Raw genomic sequence first — 21,712 nt, forward strand, 5'->3', positions numbered from 1 at the left:
CGAAATCTTATTTTACTGCGCGGTCAGCAAGTTTCGTCAAATCATTATGAAATCTATCTTATTTGTGAGGTTGTGGTGGAAGTGGGATATTTTATGATTTTAAAAATGAAAGTAATTTGTCCCACCTGCCCCCTCTCCAAAGTTTTTACTCAAAGGAATTAACTGTTCGCTGAACATGCTTGTTGTCCTTTACTAATGTGGCGTGGACAACAACTTAGTCTGAGCTGCCCCTGCTTTCATTGAAAACAACTGCGTGTTTCGAAGCAGTGACAGAAAATATATTCTGCCTCTAACAAAAATATTAAATTAATGAGAACATTTGCATATTTAAATATGGGTTCTAATAACTGTAACATCGATGCGGATGGCCAGTCTTCCACAAATGGATGTTTGTCTGATGTAAAAGTAAATGCATTTGTTTTTTACACCAGCAAAAACCGTAAATGAATATTATTGTCGCTTCAGAAGTATTGATGTTCAAGATTAATATGTAAAAGATACGTTGTGTACAAATGGTTTTATATGTGTGTAGTTAAATCCCTTGTTTGTGAATCCTAGGTTATTTGTCTCTTTGTGTAAACAAAGACATTGATAATTATGTACAAAAATGGAACTTTATATGTCCTAAACGTAAAAATAACAGAGCAAGATATTTACATAAACATTATTGGGAAAGACCATCTGAACTAGAACTAGTTTGTCTGCTACAAACAAGTTGTAAAACACAATTGTTATATATTTCTAAATATATTAAATAGAGAATCTCATCCGAGTGTCTTTTGATATCAAATATATCAACACGAGTTGATAAAAGTTGAAAAATTCCGAGGCTTGCCGAGGATTTTGCCACTTTTATCAACGAGTGTTGATATATTTGATATCAAAAGATACGAGGGTGAGATTTTATTTATCATCCAACATCATTCTTTCAATTTGTAGTGTCTTCAGTGTAAAAAGTACTGCAAACAGCTTCAGTAGCAGTAGACGTCATGGTAACCAGTGACGTCACAATGGTCTGCAAAGCATTGTGATGTAATTTCATTGCAGCGATATCTACAGTGTAGATATCGCTTGATGTCATCCAAGCGATATCTCCTGTGGGAGCCAGTTTTGGATGATATATCCTGTTTACAGTAAATATGAAATCGTCTCCTGCCTCCATTGTCAATATATATTTTTATTATATCTGTAGACGAGGGGCAGAAGCCCAAGTCTTTTTCACGAATAAATATCTGTTCTGAATATTATTGAGCAGCGTCCCGTTCAGTCAGTTAACCAAGTCTGACCACCCAATCCTTTAAGTCGCCTCGTATGACAAGCATGGGCTGGGACCAATTCCCCACGGAGGAGACATGTTGAGTGAATATATGTGAATACTGCAGTTTTTTTTATTTGCGTGTGTATTTTTAATCTCTCAATCAGTGAAATATTTACCGGTATTCGCCAGAGGAATCATTTCTCAGGTTTCACATTTTGTCATTTTGTCATAACCATGTTGCATGAAGCATAACAAAATTTACAGTAAACACAGACGCAGACACAGACAGTATATATGTGTCTTTTATTTAGAGTATAAAAAGACATCAAAACGTGGAGGTATAAAAACAGACTTCATTGATGTACTGGAATAGAACACCATCAACACCATTGATCCTCGGTTAGTGAATGAGTGAATAGCGTTTAACGCCGCATCAGCAATGTTTAATTAATTAATTGATGGAAAAGTACCATACCAATACCGCTCAGCTTAACAACAAAATACGTTACGAGTGCGCGCATTTTCAAGGGCAGTAGCTTCTGGCACACGCAGAGACTGGTCCAATATTTCCTATTTAGAGGAGCATATATATGGACAGTTTCAGTCATGCCTATTTAGAGGAGCATATATCTGGACAGTTTCAGTCATGCCTATTAAGAGGATCATACATATGGACAGTTTCAGTCTTGCCTATTTAGAGGAGCATATATATGGACAGTTTCAGTCATGCCTATTTAGAGGATCATATATATGGACAGTTTCAGTCACACCTATTTTGAGAAAATTATTAGCGCAACAGTCCCTCAATGTCAATGTGGACGCCTTGAAGAGAACTCCTTGCAGCTCATTATTTATTAATTTACGGATGTCTAATTAGAATGCCGTATCTGTTTTATAGGTCATGGGTAGCCAATGAGAATACCGTATATCTGTTTTGTGAGTAAGAGGTGAGTTGGGTTTTACGTGTCAGCGTAATGTGGGAGGAAAGCCCGAAGTGATGCAGGTCTCAGACGTTTACCACTTCGGTGAAACCCTAGAGCACGGGTATGGTGCTGACAAACCTAGAACCGGGATTCGAACCCACAATCATAGGTTTCTTGCGTGCCCAAGGGACGCAACTCCTTAGACGAATCGCGACGCCTTAGACGATTGGGCCACCCGTGCCCCTCTCTATTTTGTAGGCCTTGATTAGCCATTTAGAATAATGTACATGTGTATTGTAGGTGGTGGTAAGCTGATAAAAAACACCTTAAAGCCAATTAGAATATCCTATATCTGTATTGTAGGCTACGGTTTGCAAGTAAGAATACCGTACATAACTCTCATAACCCTATAACTTTTTATAGATTTTATAACAAGATTTTAACGTGTTTTTAACATTTATTTTTAGACATCTGCAGAGGTAAAAAACTTGTTAATACTATGGGAATGTTGTGTTTAAGCTGTGAGACGATAGCTCATTTCATGTGTTTAGACCTGAACGTGTTCAGATACAGACGTTTAAACACATTCGTAAACATGTTTAGATCTAAACATGTGATGTATGCGTTTACATCCAAACCACATTGCAATAAGCGGCCCGCTTCATACGTATCCGTGGAAGACTACATCTGACTCGTCTCCACTTCAGGTGAGGGAGTTTGCTTGTAGGATTGCCACAGTTTCATGGTCAGATCTGCAGCCACGGGTTCTCTGTCTGTGGACTGTGCCAGGAGGATGTTCAACAGGTAGTCCTTCCCCAGATACTCCTGTACAAACGCTTGCTGCTTCTCCGGTGAATAGGAATCATTGACTCCGGAGGTCAGAGTGTACAGCTTGATCTTCCCTGCGGTCAGCCGGGGAACATGGAGCAATAGAACCCACACGATAAGACTTACCAGGTTTGCCACGGCCAGGATCAGAAGCCAATAGAAGAGGAACATGTACACCTTGAGGTATAAGGCATTAATGTGAAGGGCACACTGATAATGTTGGGTGCTTTCGCCTTGAATATCAAATCGACACTTTGCATATCGTGGAAAAGGAGTCTCCGATGTACCTTTGGAGTATCTGTCCCTGATTGTATTGAAAGGTTTATCCGGTGAAAAAAGCATTGCGATTATTACTAATTGGATGAAGGAGTTGAGAAGATACAGAGCTTTCTTTAACATGAATATTACGGTGTTCTTGATGCTGGGTGCTGGTGGGGATGCCACTCGGGACATAAACGTCGCGTCTGAGCTGGTGTCGGGTTTGCAGTTCTCTGCACAAAGGAACAGGAACTCCGAGTCTGATCCGAGGAGTCTCTTGAGGAACTGCGCCAGGAGATGGGGTGCAATGAAGGCGAAGGCCTGGTAGAACATAAACAGTGGCACGAACGTGTGGTAGGAGAATGTGTTTTCGTCATAATACTGTGTGTTGAATGATCCTTCATCAAGGCAGTATTTGAGAGCATAGTGTAAGGTGCCGGCTTTTGTCTGTTCATCTGCTGGTAGACAGGTGATGGCGGAATCTGGGAAGACGGCGATGTAGACAATGGCGGCTATCCCAACCACCACTAAGATAAGCAGGGTCCAGATACGGTTAAGGCGATCAACATCATCCTCGTCTCTCCGTCGTTTCCAAAACATCTTCTGAAACAAAATTATACATTTATATAACGCGTCAGTGTGTTGTTGTACGCCATTTTGAACAAGTATTACATTTAGATCCTCGTCACGATATGGCTGAAATATTGCCGATGTGACGTAAAGCATTACCTCACTCACTACATTTAGATCAGTGGTTTGAAACCAACACTCATCCTGATTAGGACCCCTCATTACGTCCAACAATACAAAACACTCTAACCGTCATAGATCTACTCAGTGAGTGAGTGAGTGATTGAGTGAGTATGGTTTTACCCCGCTTTTAGCAATATTCCAGCACTATCACGGCGGGGGACCCGGGAAATGAGCTTCACACATTGTACCCATGTCGGGATTCGGACCCGGGTCTTCGGCGTGACGAGCTAACGCTTTAACCACCAGGCTACCCGACCGCCCCTAGTTCTACTCAGAAAACGAACAGCATCCATCACTAGACAGGGTTTCACAAAATTTAAGGAAATACTTTTCTCCGACATAGAATGTTTTGTAATACTCCCTGATAAAACAAGAAAAAAGGGGGAAAATGGTTCCCCACTGAAGTATACCTATTATAGGCTTTGACGATCTACACCAAATATTTGACAACTTGACAAATTGTTCTAGTTACCCACAATTATTGAGTGTGTGGGCGTGCATGCGTGCATGTAGGGAGTGGATGGGCTTGAGACATATACTAGTAACCCATCCTCTGAAACGTTTGTTTCTCTTCTCTTTCATCAGCTGGCCGTCGGTTAGGCAAGTGGTTAAATCGAATGCTCGGCTCGCCAAAGGCCCGGGTTTGATTCCCAATATGGGTACAATGTGCAGACAATTTCTGATGGTGATTTTGATGGAATATTGCAAAAAGCCGAGTAAACACATAGTCTTATTGTTACACGATTATTTATGGTTGCAAAACATGAGGCAAAATGTTAAATAGCAGTAATAATGAAACTTTCAAAACAAAATCCAGATTATTCCCTCAAATATAAGCACATGAGCATGTAAGGTAAGGTTTGTGTTTAGTTCAAGCACGATCTGCAGTAACATACCGTGCAGGAGATGGCCACCCATTTAAGGTATTCCTGGTCAGTGCAACATTGTTTGTATGCGTGTTTGATCCAGAAAAGAAAGGATCCACCCACTTCCCACCACACACACGCACTAAGAAGGAAATTTGATTGTTCACGCTGCTGGGACTGTATAATCCGCAAAATATATTGCTTCTCGGCTAGACTGTTTTTGCTAACAGAAGCGGTGTCCTTCCCCACAATGCCCCAAAACGTTCCCACCAGAATTCTTTTTTAAGAACCATTTTGATTTCACCAAATTATGTCACAGCTGACTGAAAAACAAAACAAAAAGCACTCTTTTATGCCCATTGTCAAATTCAGTATAACCTTTCAAAAACGGATGACCATTTCAGTAAAACCTTGAAACAGAAAGTTCCATGCTTGTAGCTACCGTGTATAGCAATGAACACTTCCGGTTAAATGATCTCTGGCTGATAGCTAACAAGACAGAAATGTGCTGTTCCTGTGTGATGACTTTGACCCTCAATTGCATCGAATCACGCGCTTGTTTATTTCTCTTTGAAAACATGAGTGCTGGTGTCTTAAATAAATGTCATACATACATAGAGGTTGGTTCAGTATACAAACTATCTTAAAAATGAAGATTGCTTAAAAACTTACCACTTTAGTAACGTCTTAAGGTTTGTGTTAAGGTAACTTTATTCGGGCTATGACCTTGAGGATGACCCAGGCTTTTGACGTAACATATCAACGTGGTACTGAAGGAGATCCACATGGTATGATTTGTTTGTTTGTTGTTTAACGCCGCACTCAGCAATATTCCAGCTGTATGATGGCGGTCTGTAAATAATCGAGTCTGGACCAGACAATCCAGTGATTGACATCATGAGCATCGATCCACGCAATTGGGATACGATGTCATGCATCAACCAAGTCAGCGAACCTGACCACCCGATCCCGTTAGTCGCCTTTTATGACAAGCATAGTCGCCTTCTACGGCAAGCATGGGTTACTGAAGATCTATACTACCCCGGATCTTCACGGGTCTGGTATGATATATAGCCCTGATATGCCCAAGCAGGGACATTTACATCAGTTTATCAAATCTAGATGATTGGATATGGTTCATTTTGTTCGTGGATAATACTGCAAAAAAGTGACGTAATCCCCTTGATTTCACAAGGTAAATACAAATGTCCTAAAGATTCAGTTCAGTATTTTCGTATATGAACGTCGTGCAACTCATATCTGACTCTGACCTTCACCTTCTAAGCGTTAGTGATGCGGAACCGCTTGTGACTTTAGGTTTAGTTTCTCTGATAAACGCCTCAGCGATCCTACATTCAGATTCCCAGTTCACGATCTGATCATCGGTATCATGCATCACACACTATAAGCCTGATACAGGCCTGAAAGTTAACGCAGTGCATTTTGAATACCACACATACTTATGCGAAAACAGAGCCATGGTATCGGTCCGCTGCAATGTACAAAGCGAACAGATTCCATTTAACAGAAAATGGGAAATAAGGAAAAATGACGCCCGTCTTTAGAAACAACCTGAACCAACTGATATTTGCACGAACGTAAATACCTGAGTGTGAAGTCGTGAGATTCAGCTACCGAGGAGCAGTCGGGGGAACAAATATATCTGTTATAATTCTCGGTAACAATCTGAATGTTTCCTCCCGCGCCTCGCGTGTAAGAATCTATAAATAGAACAGACGAGCCCGGGATGTCAGGGCCCTCTTCGAATGAAACATAGAACTGTATCTGACAGCATCGTATGTGTTGTTACCACGTAGCACTAAAAGCAAATGTTTACACTTTGAAATTGTTACCAAAATACAATGCTGTTCTTCTTTTGTCGTTTGTTATAGTTACATGACATTTGGTCAATTTGGGGCGGTCGGGTAGCCTAGTGGTGAAAGCGTTCGCTCGTCACGCCGACTCGGACCCGGGTTCGATTCCCAACATGGGTACAATGTGTGAAGCCCATTTCTGGTGTCCCCCGCCGTGATATTGCTGGAATCACTTTGGTCAATTTACAGGTTGTCCAATATGGAAATTGTCGTTGATGAGTTGGTTCGATATTGTTGTATTTCTGTTTGGATATCTGAGTTTGATACCATAATGATGAAACTATTCTACACTCAGAATGTGTTATGTCCAGAACGTGGTAGGGACATCTTTGTTATCCCCGTTTTAGAATATTGTACGGGCCTGCCTGTGTTTGGCCTGTGTCTGATAAGCGTTGTAAGTGTTAGAATTGATTTTCCTGAGAGGACTAACGGGATCGGGTGGTCAGGCTAGATGACTCGGTTGATGCGTAGGTCGATGCTCATGATGTCATCACTCGATTGTCTGGTCCAGACTCGATTATTTACCGCCCGCCGTCATACAGTTGGAATATTGCCGAGTGCGGCGTTAACCAACAAAGAAAACAAATGTAAGTGTTTAAGAAATACATTTACTGCAACTGTAGATTTAAAGCTGTAGATTGTAAAGATTTTTAGCTACGTCCCTTATATAACTGGTTCACCTGCTCATATCACGGGTTAACGACTGTCGTTCGTTCGTGAGTGAATTGTTTTTATGATATGAGTAACTTCTGATTAAGCTAAGAGGACCTCCGTCCTAACGTGTATCGTTCAACACCGTTTCATACAGTATGATGCGATTAGTTTGACATGAATGCTATCTTCATGGCTTTCCCTGTCACCACAACGCTTCTGTTAGCCAACACAGTCTAGCCGAGAAGCAATATATTCTGCAGATAATACAGTCCCATCATCAGACTTAACGTCTCATTAAACATTAACCCCAAGCTGTTCACCATATACATCCTTAACTACAATTTGTCCGACATAGTATAAACAGTTAAAAATTGTTGTTTACCTTTGTTGTTTAACACCGCCGTCAGCAGTAATCCAGCATTATCACAACTGTTTTTAAATAATCGAGCCGTGACCAGACAAACCAATGATTGATATTATGAGTAACGTCCCACGCCGCTGGCAATCACCCAAGGTACCGAGTCTTATGGGTGACTTTAAGGGATACTTATTCTTTTCACTTACCAAGGAGTGAATTATTTATATCATAAAATCAATTTTAAGGTATCAATAAAACATTTCAAATTTGTGATCTGTTTAACTGATTTAATGATATCAAAATATCGAATTTGTGATATCAGTAAATTAATTATTCATATCAGACAATAACGAATGAATAGTAAAAAGCCCACTGCGCCTCATACGGACTCGACTATTTACATGCCACCGTCATGTAGTCGTGAACCGCCACACAAACATATGAATTAGCACATACTGACGTGGTGAGGTTGCACCAACGCTACAGCGAGGACGAGGAGTGACATAGTTTACATTGCCTATCCCAGTACAGAGCTATATACTAAATAGTATGACGGAATGTAAGCAACACACCCTGTCAGAACAAGAATACAGCATAATGTGTAAAGGTCTTTGGTTATAAAACTTGTATTGGTTTTATTCTCCCATGTATTCTGTTGTTCGTTATGCTTGGTTTGTTTAAGTACTTTTATTCTGACCTAGAAAAGATTTTTATGCGTGTCCTTAGACAGTCGTAAAAGTCTATATTTGATATATGGCTGCATGGAAGGTGATTTTCTGTGATAAGGATAACAAGTGTCGACATTCGGGTATTGTGTAAAATAGTTTATAGAATAACAAGTGAACTAACTCATGATCTATATGCTGATGGCAGGAGAGCTGGTGGTCTGGCCCTGATACTTGGTTGACAGTGTTTCATTCTACCCCGACGCGTAATTCAAGCGGCATGGTGCTGTGGATGTAAGTGTTGTAGATGCGGAACAATGATGCTTGTTTGTTGTTTAACGCCGCTATCATATGGATTTGTATGTTTGTCAGGCACGGTGACTTGGTTGACTATGTTTTGTTTGTTTATTTGATTGTTGTTTAACGACGCAGTCAGCAATATTGTAGATATATGACGGCCGTTTGTAAATAAACAAGTCTGGACCAGACAATCCAGTGATTGATGTCACGAGCATCGATCTGTGCAATTGATATACGATGACATGCATCAACCAAGTCAGCGAGCTTGACCACCCGATCCCGTTAGTCGCCTCTTCTGACAAGCATGGTTTGCTGAAGACCAATGCTAACCCGGATCTTCACGGGACAACTTGTCATCAAGAGACCAAGTAACATGTTCAGGCATTAGATCAAGTATCTGAGTGTTTTTGTATTTGTGATAACACTCAATAATGTCTGAACAGTTGCTGGGTCTGTGATAACGGGAATGGTGTCACCACAACCCTTAAATGGTAATAGTGCAGAGATGTTGGGTGGCAGACTCTGGGGCATGGTGGTGATGTACTTGCGTGTTGACAGGTTGTGTGTGTGTGATGCGGCTTCTGTTTTGTAGATGTTAGACCCTGGGGCGTAGGGCAATGGGCTCTGTGTTTTTTAGGACAAATCTGGTGTAAGCTGCAGTATATCGCGTATGTAATGGTGGCTTATGACTCGGAGATGATAGACCCTGGGGCGACGGACACTGTGCTTGTTGTGTTTGTGGGCACACTTGGTGTGAGCTGCAGTATATCCTTGGATATAATGGTGGCAGAAGCTGCGAATTCTATCACGTGTGTTGATGTTGCCACAGACACTGTGCTTGTTGCAAACAAAGGAACCCATGAACTACGAGTGACATCGAAACAAGGAGCAAAGGCATCGTCAGGTATATAGGCTTGGTTGTGCGGTGAAATGCCCGTGAACTTTAACCACTCATAACCTCTGAGCCACAGACTACAATGAAGGGGCAGTCCTAAAACTATGATGTACCCGTGATGATCCAGGGTAGAATAGGTCTTCAGCAACTCATGCGTCTTCCCTCCAGCCCCTTTCTTGAGTAGTCCAGAAGGCCCCTGTGGGGCCATCTGATGGATGGAATGACAACAATAGTCGCTGTTTTTTCCTCCCTGCAAACAAAGATCGGCGGCATGCCTTAGCACTAACACAGACAGTGACGTTTTCCCGTGAAGTGCTGGGTGTTTTTTTGCCCTAATACTTTTGTGGGGTAATGTTAAAAAATACCCACTCTCATTCATGTTCCAGATCTTTTAGAAACATGGGTGACAGTTGGATGGGGAGTTTCATTCTGCTGGAGAATAACACCAAGCTCTCTGTAGTACTTTTGGACTACATGCACGTCCATGCATTTGGATATGTATGCGCCATGGTATTCCGGGCCCTCTTCGAGTGAAACAGGGAATGTTTTCCCTTGTGCTAAAATCACCGTTTCACGCGCACTTTGTGGACCTTGAATTTCGAGATAGCGAGTGAGTTAAGGCTTTATTTCGCTTTTAGAAATAATTGAGTGAGTGATTGAGTATGGTTTTACGCCGCTTTTAGCAATATTCCAGCAATATCACGGCGGGAGACACCAGAAATGGGCTTCACACATTGTACCCATGTCGGGTAAAGAAACCCGGGTCTTTGGCGTGACGAGGGAACGCTTTAACCACTGGGCTATCCAACCGCCCCGCTTTTAGAAATAAAAAAATATAACGATCTTCACACATTGCACCATAATGGGGAACAAGGGTTTAACCACGTTGTCTTCTATACACATTGTATTTGTTTAACGTCGCAGTCATCGTGGAGATATGCATGTGATATTCCTTGATGTCACGCTCTGAGTGGGGTCAAACAAAACGGTCGGCGGCGATGGCGGTCAAAAGCCTTAAATTATCCTACTTTATATGCGTCTGCTAGATGATTATATGTGGCGTTAAACAAGCAAACAAACAAAACGCTCAACCAATCCACCGAGCCTGACAAACAAACAGTTCCGTATGGGTTCCGCGAAAGAATATAGGCGCCAAGGCACCTATGCTGGTTGTAAGAGGCGATCGGGTGATCAGGCTCAGTTGATTGCCTGTCATCGAACACACTCGGCGTTGTTCACAATATCGATCACTAGATTGTCTGGTCGAAGACGTGATTATTTACAGACCGCCATCATACAGCTGAGTGTGGCGTTAAACATTTAAACAAACTGAAATTAGATTTTCATTTTCTTGAATTTGAGATACAAACCTGGAATACGAGAGCGATTTTGATCTTTTGAGCGTTTCAGCCTTCAAAAGAAGAGCCGACAAGCTGGAATACGAGAGCAATGCTGTTCTTTCGAGTTTTCCGCCTCTCGGTGTTTAAGAAGCAGCAAAAGCATAATTGTCAAGAAGAACAAGGCCCAAACCTGCATATGGTGCTGACATTTCAAGGATGATCATTATTGCAGGTGAACCTGAGATTCATACCCGCAACTACCTAGCAGATACTTGGATGTATCTGTGGACAGTATTGGTCACGGCAGTGGCATCAAATAATGATGTTAAGAAACAAAGACACCAAAAAAAAGACGTATGATATATTTAATGAATGTTTAAATTCGACATCTCTCAAATTAAATAAGTAAATTAGGTTTAAGTAGCTTTGTATTCCCATGACACGATGGCCCGACACATTGCGAGAGTTGGGCGAGATTTGACTTGAGCTGGTTGACAAGGTCAGGGTCGGCAGTCTTGGCAATGTTCATGAACTCGTAGGGGTCTCTCTCGAGATCGTACATCTCAACAAAGTTCTGAAATAATGCGTGAGTGAGTTTAACATTTTTCTAGTTGTATCAAGCGCTTAAAGTGACACGGGTCTCCGACATTTACGCTGCTGAAACCAAAGTGCACGGGTATGATGCTGATAATTCATGGACCCTGCTCTTCGTAGAGATCTGTTATTTATATATCTGTTTATTTTTATATGAATGAATCTGTTTTACTTTGTAAACTTTTCCTTTTATTTGTCACCACTCGCCCCTTTCCGTAACCTGCAATACGACTCGCCCCCCTTTGTCTTGTCTAAAAACCAGTTAGAATTCGCTTATGACTAAAACGTACTTTGGCCCAAGAATCAATAATCAATAATTTGTTTTCATAGGTACATTTGTGTCCAAAATAAAATAAAACGATAGTCTCACCGGTTTTACCATACTGACTGATTGTGAGTTGTGATTAACGCGACTTCGAACAGTATTCCAGCTATATCACGGCGTGTCAGCTTGATGTGAGAGAAGAGCCCTGGGTCTCAGACGTTTATCACTTTGGTGAAACCCACGAGCGCTGTTATGGTGCTGATAAACCTAGAAACATAATCAGGGCGAACCGGAATTCGAACCCACGATCATAGGTTTCTTCTGTGTTCGTGTGTGTGTGCGTGAGTGCGTGGCTGCGTGCGTTTATAAGTCTCCGAGAGTAGATATTCCAGTCAATACTCACGTCGTTGTCGGCGATCTCACAGTATTTATAATGTTGATGGCCGTCGTTGTATCTGACGCAGGTAAAGGTGTTGTTCCAAGCGTCCTCGCACTGACAGTGGGCATAGGTGTGGCAATACTAAAACATACACGTTTCTATAAATAGTTTATTATCAAAGGTCAGGATAAATTACTTTCATGAATGAATGTTGTTGTACGCCACAAACATTTTCTTCAATTGACATGAAGTGCTGATTTGTCGAAATAGTTTAAAAACAATAAACAACTCGTTATCAGTACACTCCTTTAACCTAACCAGAATGTGATAACGGCGTGAAGCAGTGTTTAAGACGGCGTTCACCCGAATTCACTCACCAACAACACTTACTAACCTTTGATGCCAAGACAAAATGTTCAAAATACGAAAAAGAAATTGAATTTGACGCTTAAGATTGTGTATGTTGTTTGCAATGCTGCAATATTTCAGCTATATAACGGCCGTTTGTAAACAATCGAGTCTGGACCAGACAAACCAGTTATTGATATTGCTGGCAACGATCCACCCGTGCTTGGCGTAAGAGGCGACTATTAATCGGATCGGGCGGTCAGGGTCGCTGACTTGGTTCATTCATGCCATCGTATGCCAACTGCTAATGGTGTTAGTCACTGGAATGCTTGGCCCACTTCATTATTTACAGAATATCGTCATATAGTTGGAATATTGCTGAGTGTGGTATTAAACAACAAAAAGACAAAGACGATGACACGCTATCAAACAAGTCACCGTGCCTGACCACCATCCATTTGGTCGTCTCTTTCGAATGGCTTAATTTGCTTTTGGGCAATGCCACCCAGAATAACTAAGAGTTTGACAACGTACGGCAATGCCTTGATTGTCGTACTGAGCACAACCGGGGTTTGTTTGAATGGATTCTCCGTGATACTCGGTGAGAAAATGAATCCTGAACGGCTCCTTGGCATTGTCGTGAAGCAGTGGCACGATGGACATGCCGTCGATGTAGTCGGGGATCGTCGCTCCGGCCAGGTCCATGAAAGTCGCAGCAAAGTCGATGTTTAACACATTGTCCTAGAAAGAGGAGCACAACCTTTGAATACCTCTAGTTATAAGAAGAGTGAATTCACTTGATCCACACACAAATATGACAAGCTTGTTTCGAGATAATTCATGAACAGGTTAGTATGTTCAATGACTGATTTGATGTGACGAGTGAGTGAGTTTGATTTTGACGCTGCTTTGAACGTCGCGTGACCATGGCATTGACCAGTGGAAGACTTGTACCAGTATTGTCACACCACTAGCGTATGTATGGTGCTGACACACCAAACATCATTAATTCGAAAATAGGAATTGAATCTACGATCAACAGATCCTGGCATTAATAAGGGACACAACCGTGATCCGCTAATCGCGACGCTTTAATTGGTCCGCCTTTGATCTGACGTGTCTATATAAGTGCATAAATCTTGAACGCGACGTTAAACCTCATTTCACCCCACCACACCCCTTGGCACTGACCTTGTTGACTGAGCGGGGGCGTATCCCGGGACCTCGAACTAGCAGTGGCACTCGAACATCAAACTCATAAAGGTTTCGCTTGTCCATCGGCATTGAAAACTGACCTATAAACAAGTTTTAGCAACATGTACAATTCCATTGAAATGAGATCTTATACCCCGTTAGGTACCTCTCTGGTTGCAGATCGACAAGAAATGGTCGCGTCAGGTGAGCTTTAAGCGTCAATCTAAACGCTTGGTTTCTTGAACCAGCAGATGTCAACTTTCTAAAACACTTCAGATTCATTCTTTACCACCTCCATTCGTTAATTTCGATATTAACAAAGGAAAACACACATACACATAACACAAAATCACCCTCGGCAATTCACCCTTTGGGGCTGTAAATGCCATATCGCACACGTGACAGGGTGCATAAAATATCAACGTCAATAAACTAGGGTCGTCTTTTTCATTTTGCATTCGGAACCGCCCGCTTATGTTCGTTTTCAAGATACAGAAACATGTTATGTTGTTCTGAATGCTTCGTTCGCACATACTGAGCATTTAGAAGCCTCGACGTTTATTGGCTGATTACGACGTTGACCTGACGTTGACCTCGTTCATGAAAAGAGCTGTCTTATTGTTTGTAGTAAAAAGATCTGATTTGAATGAGCCTGGCACTATGGATATATTAATTTACTTATTAAAAATCACTAATTGTGGTCCTATTAAAAAAAAGGACCACAATCACCTTTGCTTGACGTACGAGGCGACCAAATGGATCGGGTGGTGAGCGCCACAGATCGGGTGGTGAGGCTTCTCATCGTACCCGGAAACCGCGAAACGTTGCTTATAATATCAACCACTAGTTTGTATGGTTTACTCTGTTATTTTCAGGCTGCCTTTATATAGCTTGAATATCGGCTTTAACAACAAACCAACGACAAAATACTTGCCTATATGATATCCATTATCAGAGGAGAAGAATATGTACGTGTTGTCAAGGCTGAACTTCTTCAACAACGTGCTGACAACATCTTCCACCATATCGTCAACGGACATCAGAGTACGCCATCTTTAATCACGTGATTATTCATATCAGGTGTAATCGCATTAAATGAGGTTTTTTTCATCGAGTGACCTGAGTGTCGCCACGAGTGGAAATGCCAACTTTTGAGTGAGTGAGTGAGTGAGTTGGGTTTAACGCCGCTTTGAACAGTATTCGAGTTATATCACAGCGTGTCAGCTTAATGTGAGAGGAAAGCCCGAAGTGATGCAGATCTCAGACTTTAACCACTTTGGTGAAACCAATGAGCTCAGGTATGGTGCTGACAAACCCAGAAACATATTCCGGGAGAACTGGGATTCGAACCAAGGATAATGTTTCTGGCGTGTTCACTGGACGCAATTGTGTAAAGCGAACTGCAGCGTCTTAGGCAACTGGGCCACTCATACGCCCGACAACTTTTGAGATCATGAAATGAAATAAATAGACAAATGCATTATCTTATGCGTTCATGGTCTTACTATTAAAACCATAGTGACATTGAGGCAGACAGGAAGTAGTTCCGGTATTAAATGTTTTTTCACTCGAGTAAAATATCGATTTTATACTGTGAGATAAATACAGTCTTGTATCACTAAAAACCTAATAAAAACACCTAGTCCTGCCCCACGACTGCGAAATATATGTATTTTAAAAATCAATCTAAAAAGCATTCTATTCATCTCTTTTCCACAAATCAGCATCTGGAGAACTGTATTATGCAATAAAATGTACCAAAGACTATATATTAGTCTTAAGACATCCCTTGACTGAAATGTTGCTTACTTGTGAATAAACAGTGTGTCCCCCAGTGTTGCTGTTGCTGCTATGTAACGTACCTGTTTCTATATATACCATCAATATACGTAGCAGTATCGTTAGGGATTGGCGTTATTGCTTGATCAATGAGCCAGTGCTTGTCCTGAAATAAAATCATTGTGTTACAATACATTAACATCACTGACACTTGATGATATAACGAGATATTATATATGCAGTTATGTACAAATGTGTATTATATAAAATTTATAGTAATATCGTGTCTTTTTTTAAAGCATCATTTTGGAGAAACTAAATCTTTTAAAAATATACATTTTACGAATGTAGAAACATCTATTCCGCCTTTATACGCCAATTGCTCTTGACGAACTTCGTACTTCATAAAGAAGTTGAATTACTTGAATGTATACAATTAGAGAGTCTGGTTTATCGTCGCCTTGAGCACTAGTGTCAGCTTGTTTTAGGAGCAAAGCCCGAAGTGATAAGTCCTTGGACCATTACCGCTTTGGTGAACCCCACGAGCACCGACATGGAGCTGACAAAGCTAGAAACATAATCAGGAAGAATTTGGGATACGGACCCACAATCACAGTCTTTGGTACGTGCATCTGCAAAGGCTTCAAACCTAGCCAATTTAGTCAGATATTGCGACAACAGCATGGAATACTGTGTACCTATTCTTCGCCTATTCCATACCGAATGCTTCTTGCGACAAACGTTGTATCCTGGGGACTTATTATTCCCCGAAACTACACGAGGTGGCTCCAACAAGCATGGGGTATTGGGGTCCTTTTCATCCCCGAAACAACACAGGTGGCTCTAACAAGCATGGGGTATAGGGTCCTTTTAATCCCCGAAACTACACGGGGTGGCTCTAACAAGCATGGGGTATTGGGGTCCTTTCATCCCCGAAACTACCCGGGTGGCTCTAACAAGCATGGAGTATGGGGTCCTTTTCATCCCCGAAACTAGACGGGGTGGCTCTTACGCAAAACATGTGGTTTTGGGGTCCTTTTCATCCCCGAAACTACACGGGGTGGCTCCAACAAGCATGGGGTATTGGGGTCCTTTTTATCCCCGAAACAACACGGGTGGCTCTAACAAGCATGGGGTATAGGGTCCTTTTTATCCCCGAAACTACACGGGGTTGCTCTAACAAGCATGGGGTATTGGGGTCCTTTTCATCCCTGAAACTACACGGGGTGGCTCTAACAAGCATGGGGTATTGGGGTCCTTTTCATCCCCTAAACCATACGGGTTGGCTCTTACGCAAAACATGTGGTATTGGGGTCCTTTTCAACCCCGAAACTACACGGGGTGGCTCTAACAAGCATGGGTATTGGGATCCTTTTCTTCCCCGAAACTACACGGGGTGGCTCTAACAAGCATGGGTATTGGGATCCTTTTCTTCCCCGAAACTACACGGGGTGGCTCTAACAAGCATGGGGTATTGGGGTCCTTTCATCCTCAGAACTACACGAGGTGGCTCTAACAAGCATGGGGTATAGGGGTCCTTTCATCCTCAGAACTACACGAGGTGGCTCTAACAAGCATGGGGTATTGGGGTCCTTTCATCCTCAGAACTACACGGGGAAGCTCTAACAAGCATGGGGTGTTGGGGTCCTTTTCATCCCCGAAACTACACGGGGTGGCTCTGACAAGCATGGGGTACTACGGATGTATTCTTCACCTAATCCCTACAGGATGGTTCTTCCGACAAACATTGTATATAGGGCGCCTATTCCTTCCCGGAAACCCCAAGGCATGTCTTTTACGAAGAGCATGGGGTACTGGGCACTTATTCACTCTGAATCCCTTCGAGTTTATTCGTATTTAATTGTGCGTTGACACACAGGTGGAACCTGACCTTGCCATGAGTGTTGTAAGATCCTGTTCTCTGTGCCACAACGTCCGAGAAGAGATCCTTGTATTGGGGTGCAGACGTCCAGGGCTCGTGGCATGCCGGGGTGGACAGCATCATAAAGAAGGGTTTGTCGTCATTCTGGTTGCCTAGAAACTCCATGCCGCGCCTATGCTTAATGTGGGAAATAAGAAAAAGATTGCCCGAACCTGCAAATTGTTCTGTTGCATATATACAGTGCAATATAAATAAACATAATTTCCAAAGTTCATTTCTTAAAGTCAGCATCTCTTTACACGCAAGTAAATAATCTTTCATCATAAGCTGCTGTATGTATGACTCTCTTTGTATATATAAAAAGGCAAAGCCAGATCATAATCAGTCTCGATTATCAGTTGAAGCAGATTCCAAGGGCGTAAAAGGCAAAAGAGTTATGAAAATTATATGAATGGATCACTGAAACACAGTCATTGTTTCAGTTAGTAGGAACTGAATTACTTCTTGCATATGAAACCAGACTACACCTGTGCACCCTGACATAACTACATCAGAAAGCTTCCACAGCAATTCCATGCGGGTTACTTAAGGTCGTCAAGCATTTGGCTATTGCTGGATGACCTTCTTTACTTGAAATCTAATACGACAGTTAATAACGATAGTTACGATCACATCCGTCAGATAGTCCTTAGTGTAATTGGAACCATGAGTCTCCCTAGTTCCGTTGATTGACAGGTTGTAGTTGTAATAGACAGAGTTGCCAACCTGAAATAATAAGATTAATAATAATAATAATAATAATAATAATAATAATAATAACCCTTAAATACTGATGCTGTACCCGTTCTTCCATATTCTTTTGGTGTTGTTTATTGGACGAAACAAGAAATTCAGGGTATTGACACCCTCACACGAAGAATCATGTCAGACAATAGATCCCACCAGCCTCGCTCTTCCCTCAATCGCTTCTATTTCCTAATCATTATGAGAGGGCGTGGTTTGATAAACGTTTGGGCTCTTCATGGTAGAATTGTCTGATGATCCTATTGTGAAGCATGTCAAGACTTATGATGAAAACAAGGCATTCCACAGTTTTCGTAAACGTTAGGGACATAATCTCAATGTTAGTGTTTGATTTGGTGATGGTTCTGTACTGATTGACGGTACAGAAATGAGTGTCACAAAGTAAAGTGCCATATCAAATCGGCTCCGACTCAAGGAGAGGCTATCTGAACAACCACTACATCGAGTTTATGTGCAGTATAGCAACCCTGCAGAGTCCTTCGCTTGAGTGAAGTCGACTGGCCTGAAAAGAGTGAAACAGAAGGCTTTCTGTTGGCTGCTCAGGACCAGTCACTTCCCGCTCGAAACCGTCAATGTGTGATTTTGCACCAAAATGTAAATATGAAATGTAGATTATGCAATGAATTTATTGAGACTGTCCAACACATTGTCAGTGGATGCCAAGCTTTGGCACAAACACAGTATCTTGAGCGACATGATGGAGTGGCTCGATCATTTTATTACCGTCTTCGCCATGCTTGTGGATTTGACACAGAGGTCCACCCATGGTACGACCCAGAATATGTAGAGGGCAACATTCGTACTCACCAGGACCAATGTATATTAACATACGTATTCACCAGGACCAATGTATACAAACATACGTACTCACCAGGACCAATGTATATAAACATACGTACTCACCAGGACCAATGTATATAACCATTTGTGGTGTCCCCCGCCGTGATATTGCTGGAATATTGCTAAAAGCGGCGTAAAACCAAACTCACTCACTCAATGTATATAATCATACGTACTCACCAGGACCAATGTATACAAACATACGTACTCACCAGGACCAATGTATACAAACATACGTACTCACCAGGACCAATGTATATAAACATACGAACTCATCAGGCACACGGTAAATATACCTACGTACTCACCAGGCCGACCCACGAGTCCCATCCTGGGGGTACATGCTGCACTCCACCCGTATTATCCTCACCATACTGCAATGTCGACGTCGTATCATCATAAAAACAGGCTACATTACTATCGGTACTGAATTTAGTCAATACATAGTTGATTGTGTTCCATCATACCACACAGCCGTGCTTACCTCCCTTTTAACATTGTGCTGTCAATGAAATATTGGTCTTAAAATAAACAAATGTCGAGAACTAATGAGGGGTGTAACCCTTCACAGTTAGTTACTGGCCGTAGACCACCCGTGGTTCCTCTACATGTAAGCCAAAACGACCGCATCTCTCCCTTGGAATAAGTAGACAAACCAGGTCATAAATGAAGTAAAGTGAAAAATGAAAACAAACGGTTCGTAATATCATTATGATATATGCATCCTTACATCATTGAGGTATTTTCCAGCGAAGAAAGTGGAATAACCTTGCTGCTTCATGAAGACAGGGAATGCGTTGATTTCCTGTGTTCTTTGAAAGTCGGGGCTGCTGCAGTTTCCCTCTACGCTGTTGTTTATTGCCAGGTGATTATGCAAATACTTCCCTGTGAAAATACTTGATCTGCTGGGACAGCACACCGGTGTTCCCACAAACTGTTAGTGATAGAAATACGATTATCTGAAATTCGAGTTTATAAAAGATAACAAGTATATTGCAATACCGCCAAGGACATAATCTGGAAAAATTGCCGGATTAAATAGTCATGTGTAACTAATGTTTATATGACCCACAACGGTACGGTGGCCCATAAGGGAATAGAATAATTTGATATTTCACTTACTTTTATCGTAACCTTTTGCAAATTAACACAATTTGTCATACAAATAAGTGATAAATCATGTATAAAAACAACCGAAAACATGGAAAATGTACTTTTAAGTAGCTATTGAATCGCTGAAATGTGAAGCGAAAATGTCAAAAACTCAAATGGAAATGTCAAAAACAAAAACGAAAAGGTCAAAAACAAAAATGGAAATGTCAAAAACAAAAACGAAAAGGTCAAAAACAAAAGCGAAAATGTCAAAAACTAAAATGAAAATACAGAAAACCTTTTTCACCGCGTTTTGTAATATTATCACCGTGGTGGAAATAGTTTTTTGTATTTTCATTTTAGTTTTTGACATTTTCGCTTTTGTTTTTGACATTTTAATTTTTGTTTAAAAATCACAAAATCACAGTATATCGTCTTACCATGTTTTCAAATGTCATTCCTTTATTTGCTATGAGCCTCTTCGTTTTCACCATGGGCGTCTGAAACGAATGTGTTATCGTTGTTTTACGCTTTATATCGACATATCCCCGCCATGTCACGGCGGGGGACATCACGAATGACCTGGACAGATTGTAGCCTCAAAGGGAATCGAACCCGGGTGTTTGCCGTGAACACTTATTTACCTCCCTCACGTGTCTGTAATAAAGGTTACAGAAGACACTGATTGGTCAGTTAAAGTCAGTCAGAGGTATATCCGGGCGATACCACTTGAGATTGGAATTCGAGGTCTCATCACGTATTGACACCTATGCTATGAAAGAGTTCCAAACAATATACTGTGTTTTGAAATTAGAGGTACAACGGATTTAAACTAGCTCTAAATATAACATTAGAGCCAGTATCAATCCGTTATACTACCTCTAATTTCAAAACACAGTAGGTTCATCTTCTAACTCACTCACTCATATCAACAAAACACAGAATGTTGATATTATGGGCTGCTTCATTAACATAAACATGTCTATATATTTCCCGTATAATAATTCCTAATCTATTCCCTTATTTCTTGCTGTCAGTATACATTAGTGTGAAGTAAGTAAAACCCAGTCCTTTGTACAACCAAGAACGGTAACCATCAAAACAAACCTACCATTCCACCGATCTCAGAATCTTGGTCATCTGTCAATATGAAGACAATATTCGGAGGTTTTCCCGTAACGGTATTTGACACGTACAAAATGGCCAATACGCCATATATGAATTTGACGTCCACCATGGTTCGTGGTTTAACCTACAACCAGCGTGTCCCACTTTTCAGCCTGATAAAGTACTCTCTTCATATCTCTTACACGTTTATTTAACCCACGTTGTCTTGGGCAGCTTATCTACGACAAAGATAAAAAAGATGACGCAGCATCAAGTCTACACACATGACAAAAATACATGACATTAAACGGAATCCAAAACGAGAGCATGCAGAAATGTGAAGATTATACTTATTAAAAGCAAGAGTCAATTCTTCGATTCGACTAGCATGCGTTTATGAAACTCTATCAAATAGTGATGATACCAGATGAGCGTATCCTGCCCCACCGGTGGAAC

At 41.4% G+C, this 21,712-nt stretch overlaps 2 protein-coding genes across 3 annotated transcripts; both read right to left on the reverse strand.

Annotated features, from left to right (window-relative positions):
• Positions 1–1,542: 1,542 nt before the first annotated feature.
• Positions 1,543–6,603, reverse strand: LOC124117780 (innexin-11-like). 2 transcript variants are annotated; one of them, XM_046479791.2, is made up of 2 exons: positions 6,493–6,603; positions 1,543–3,867 (listed from the first exon to the last, which is right to left on the reverse strand). In XM_046479791.2, exon 2 carries the CDS (start codon positions 3,865–3,867, stop codon positions 2,863–2,865), a length of 1,005 nt encoding a protein of 334 aa, XP_046335747.2. In that variant the 5' UTR covers positions 6,493–6,603; the 3' UTR covers positions 1,543–2,862. The 2 variants fall into 2 exon arrangements, with proteins under 2 accessions (XP_046335747.2, XP_046335746.2); XM_046479790.2 differs by having other exon boundaries at positions 1,543–3,870; positions 6,493–6,595.
• A 4,717-nt stretch (positions 6,604–11,320) lies between these two features.
• On the reverse strand, positions 11,321–21,432 carry LOC124117774 (N-acetylglucosamine-6-sulfatase-like). The gene is made up of 12 exons (XM_046479784.2): positions 21,261–21,432; positions 20,590–20,649; positions 19,788–19,991; positions 19,366–19,431; positions 18,080–18,178; positions 17,423–17,590; positions 15,615–15,697; positions 14,687–14,805; positions 13,750–13,853; positions 13,093–13,299; positions 12,235–12,351; positions 11,321–11,546 (listed from the first exon to the last, which is right to left on the reverse strand). The coding sequence occupies exons 1-12, from the start codon at positions 21,384–21,386 to the stop codon at positions 11,370–11,372; spliced, it is 1,530 nt and encodes a 509-aa protein (XP_046335740.1). The 5' UTR covers positions 21,387–21,432; the 3' UTR covers positions 11,321–11,369.
• Between the last annotated feature and the right edge of the window lie 280 nt (positions 21,433–21,712).

The sequence above is a fragment of the Haliotis rufescens genome, unplaced genomic scaffold (genome assembly GCF_023055435.1).
Source record: "Haliotis rufescens isolate VD_foot unplaced genomic scaffold, xgHalRufe1.0.p SCAF_6, whole genome shotgun sequence".
Lineage (NCBI taxonomy): Eukaryota > Metazoa > Mollusca > Gastropoda > Lepetellida > Haliotidae > Haliotis > Haliotis rufescens.

What these genes read in the sequence shown, in the direction of transcription:
- LOC124117780 (XM_046479791.2), bottom strand. Translation starts at nt 3,867, where the DNA reads ATGTTTTGGAAACGACGGAGAGACGAGGATGATGTTGATCGCCTTAAC.
- LOC124117774 (XM_046479784.2), bottom strand. Translation starts at nt 21,386, where the DNA reads ATGGTGGACGTCAAATTCATATATGGCGTATTGGCCATTTTGTACGTG. An exon ending in CTGGAAAATACCTCAATGAT is followed by an intron (nt 19,432 to 19,787) that starts GTAAGGATGCAT and finishes TCGACATTGCAG; the next exon opens with TATGGTGAGGATAATACGGG. An exon ending in CTTACAACACTCATGGCAAG is followed by an intron (nt 15,698 to 17,422) that starts GTCAGGTTCCAC and finishes ATTTTATTTCAG; the next exon opens with GACAAGCACTGGCTCATTGA.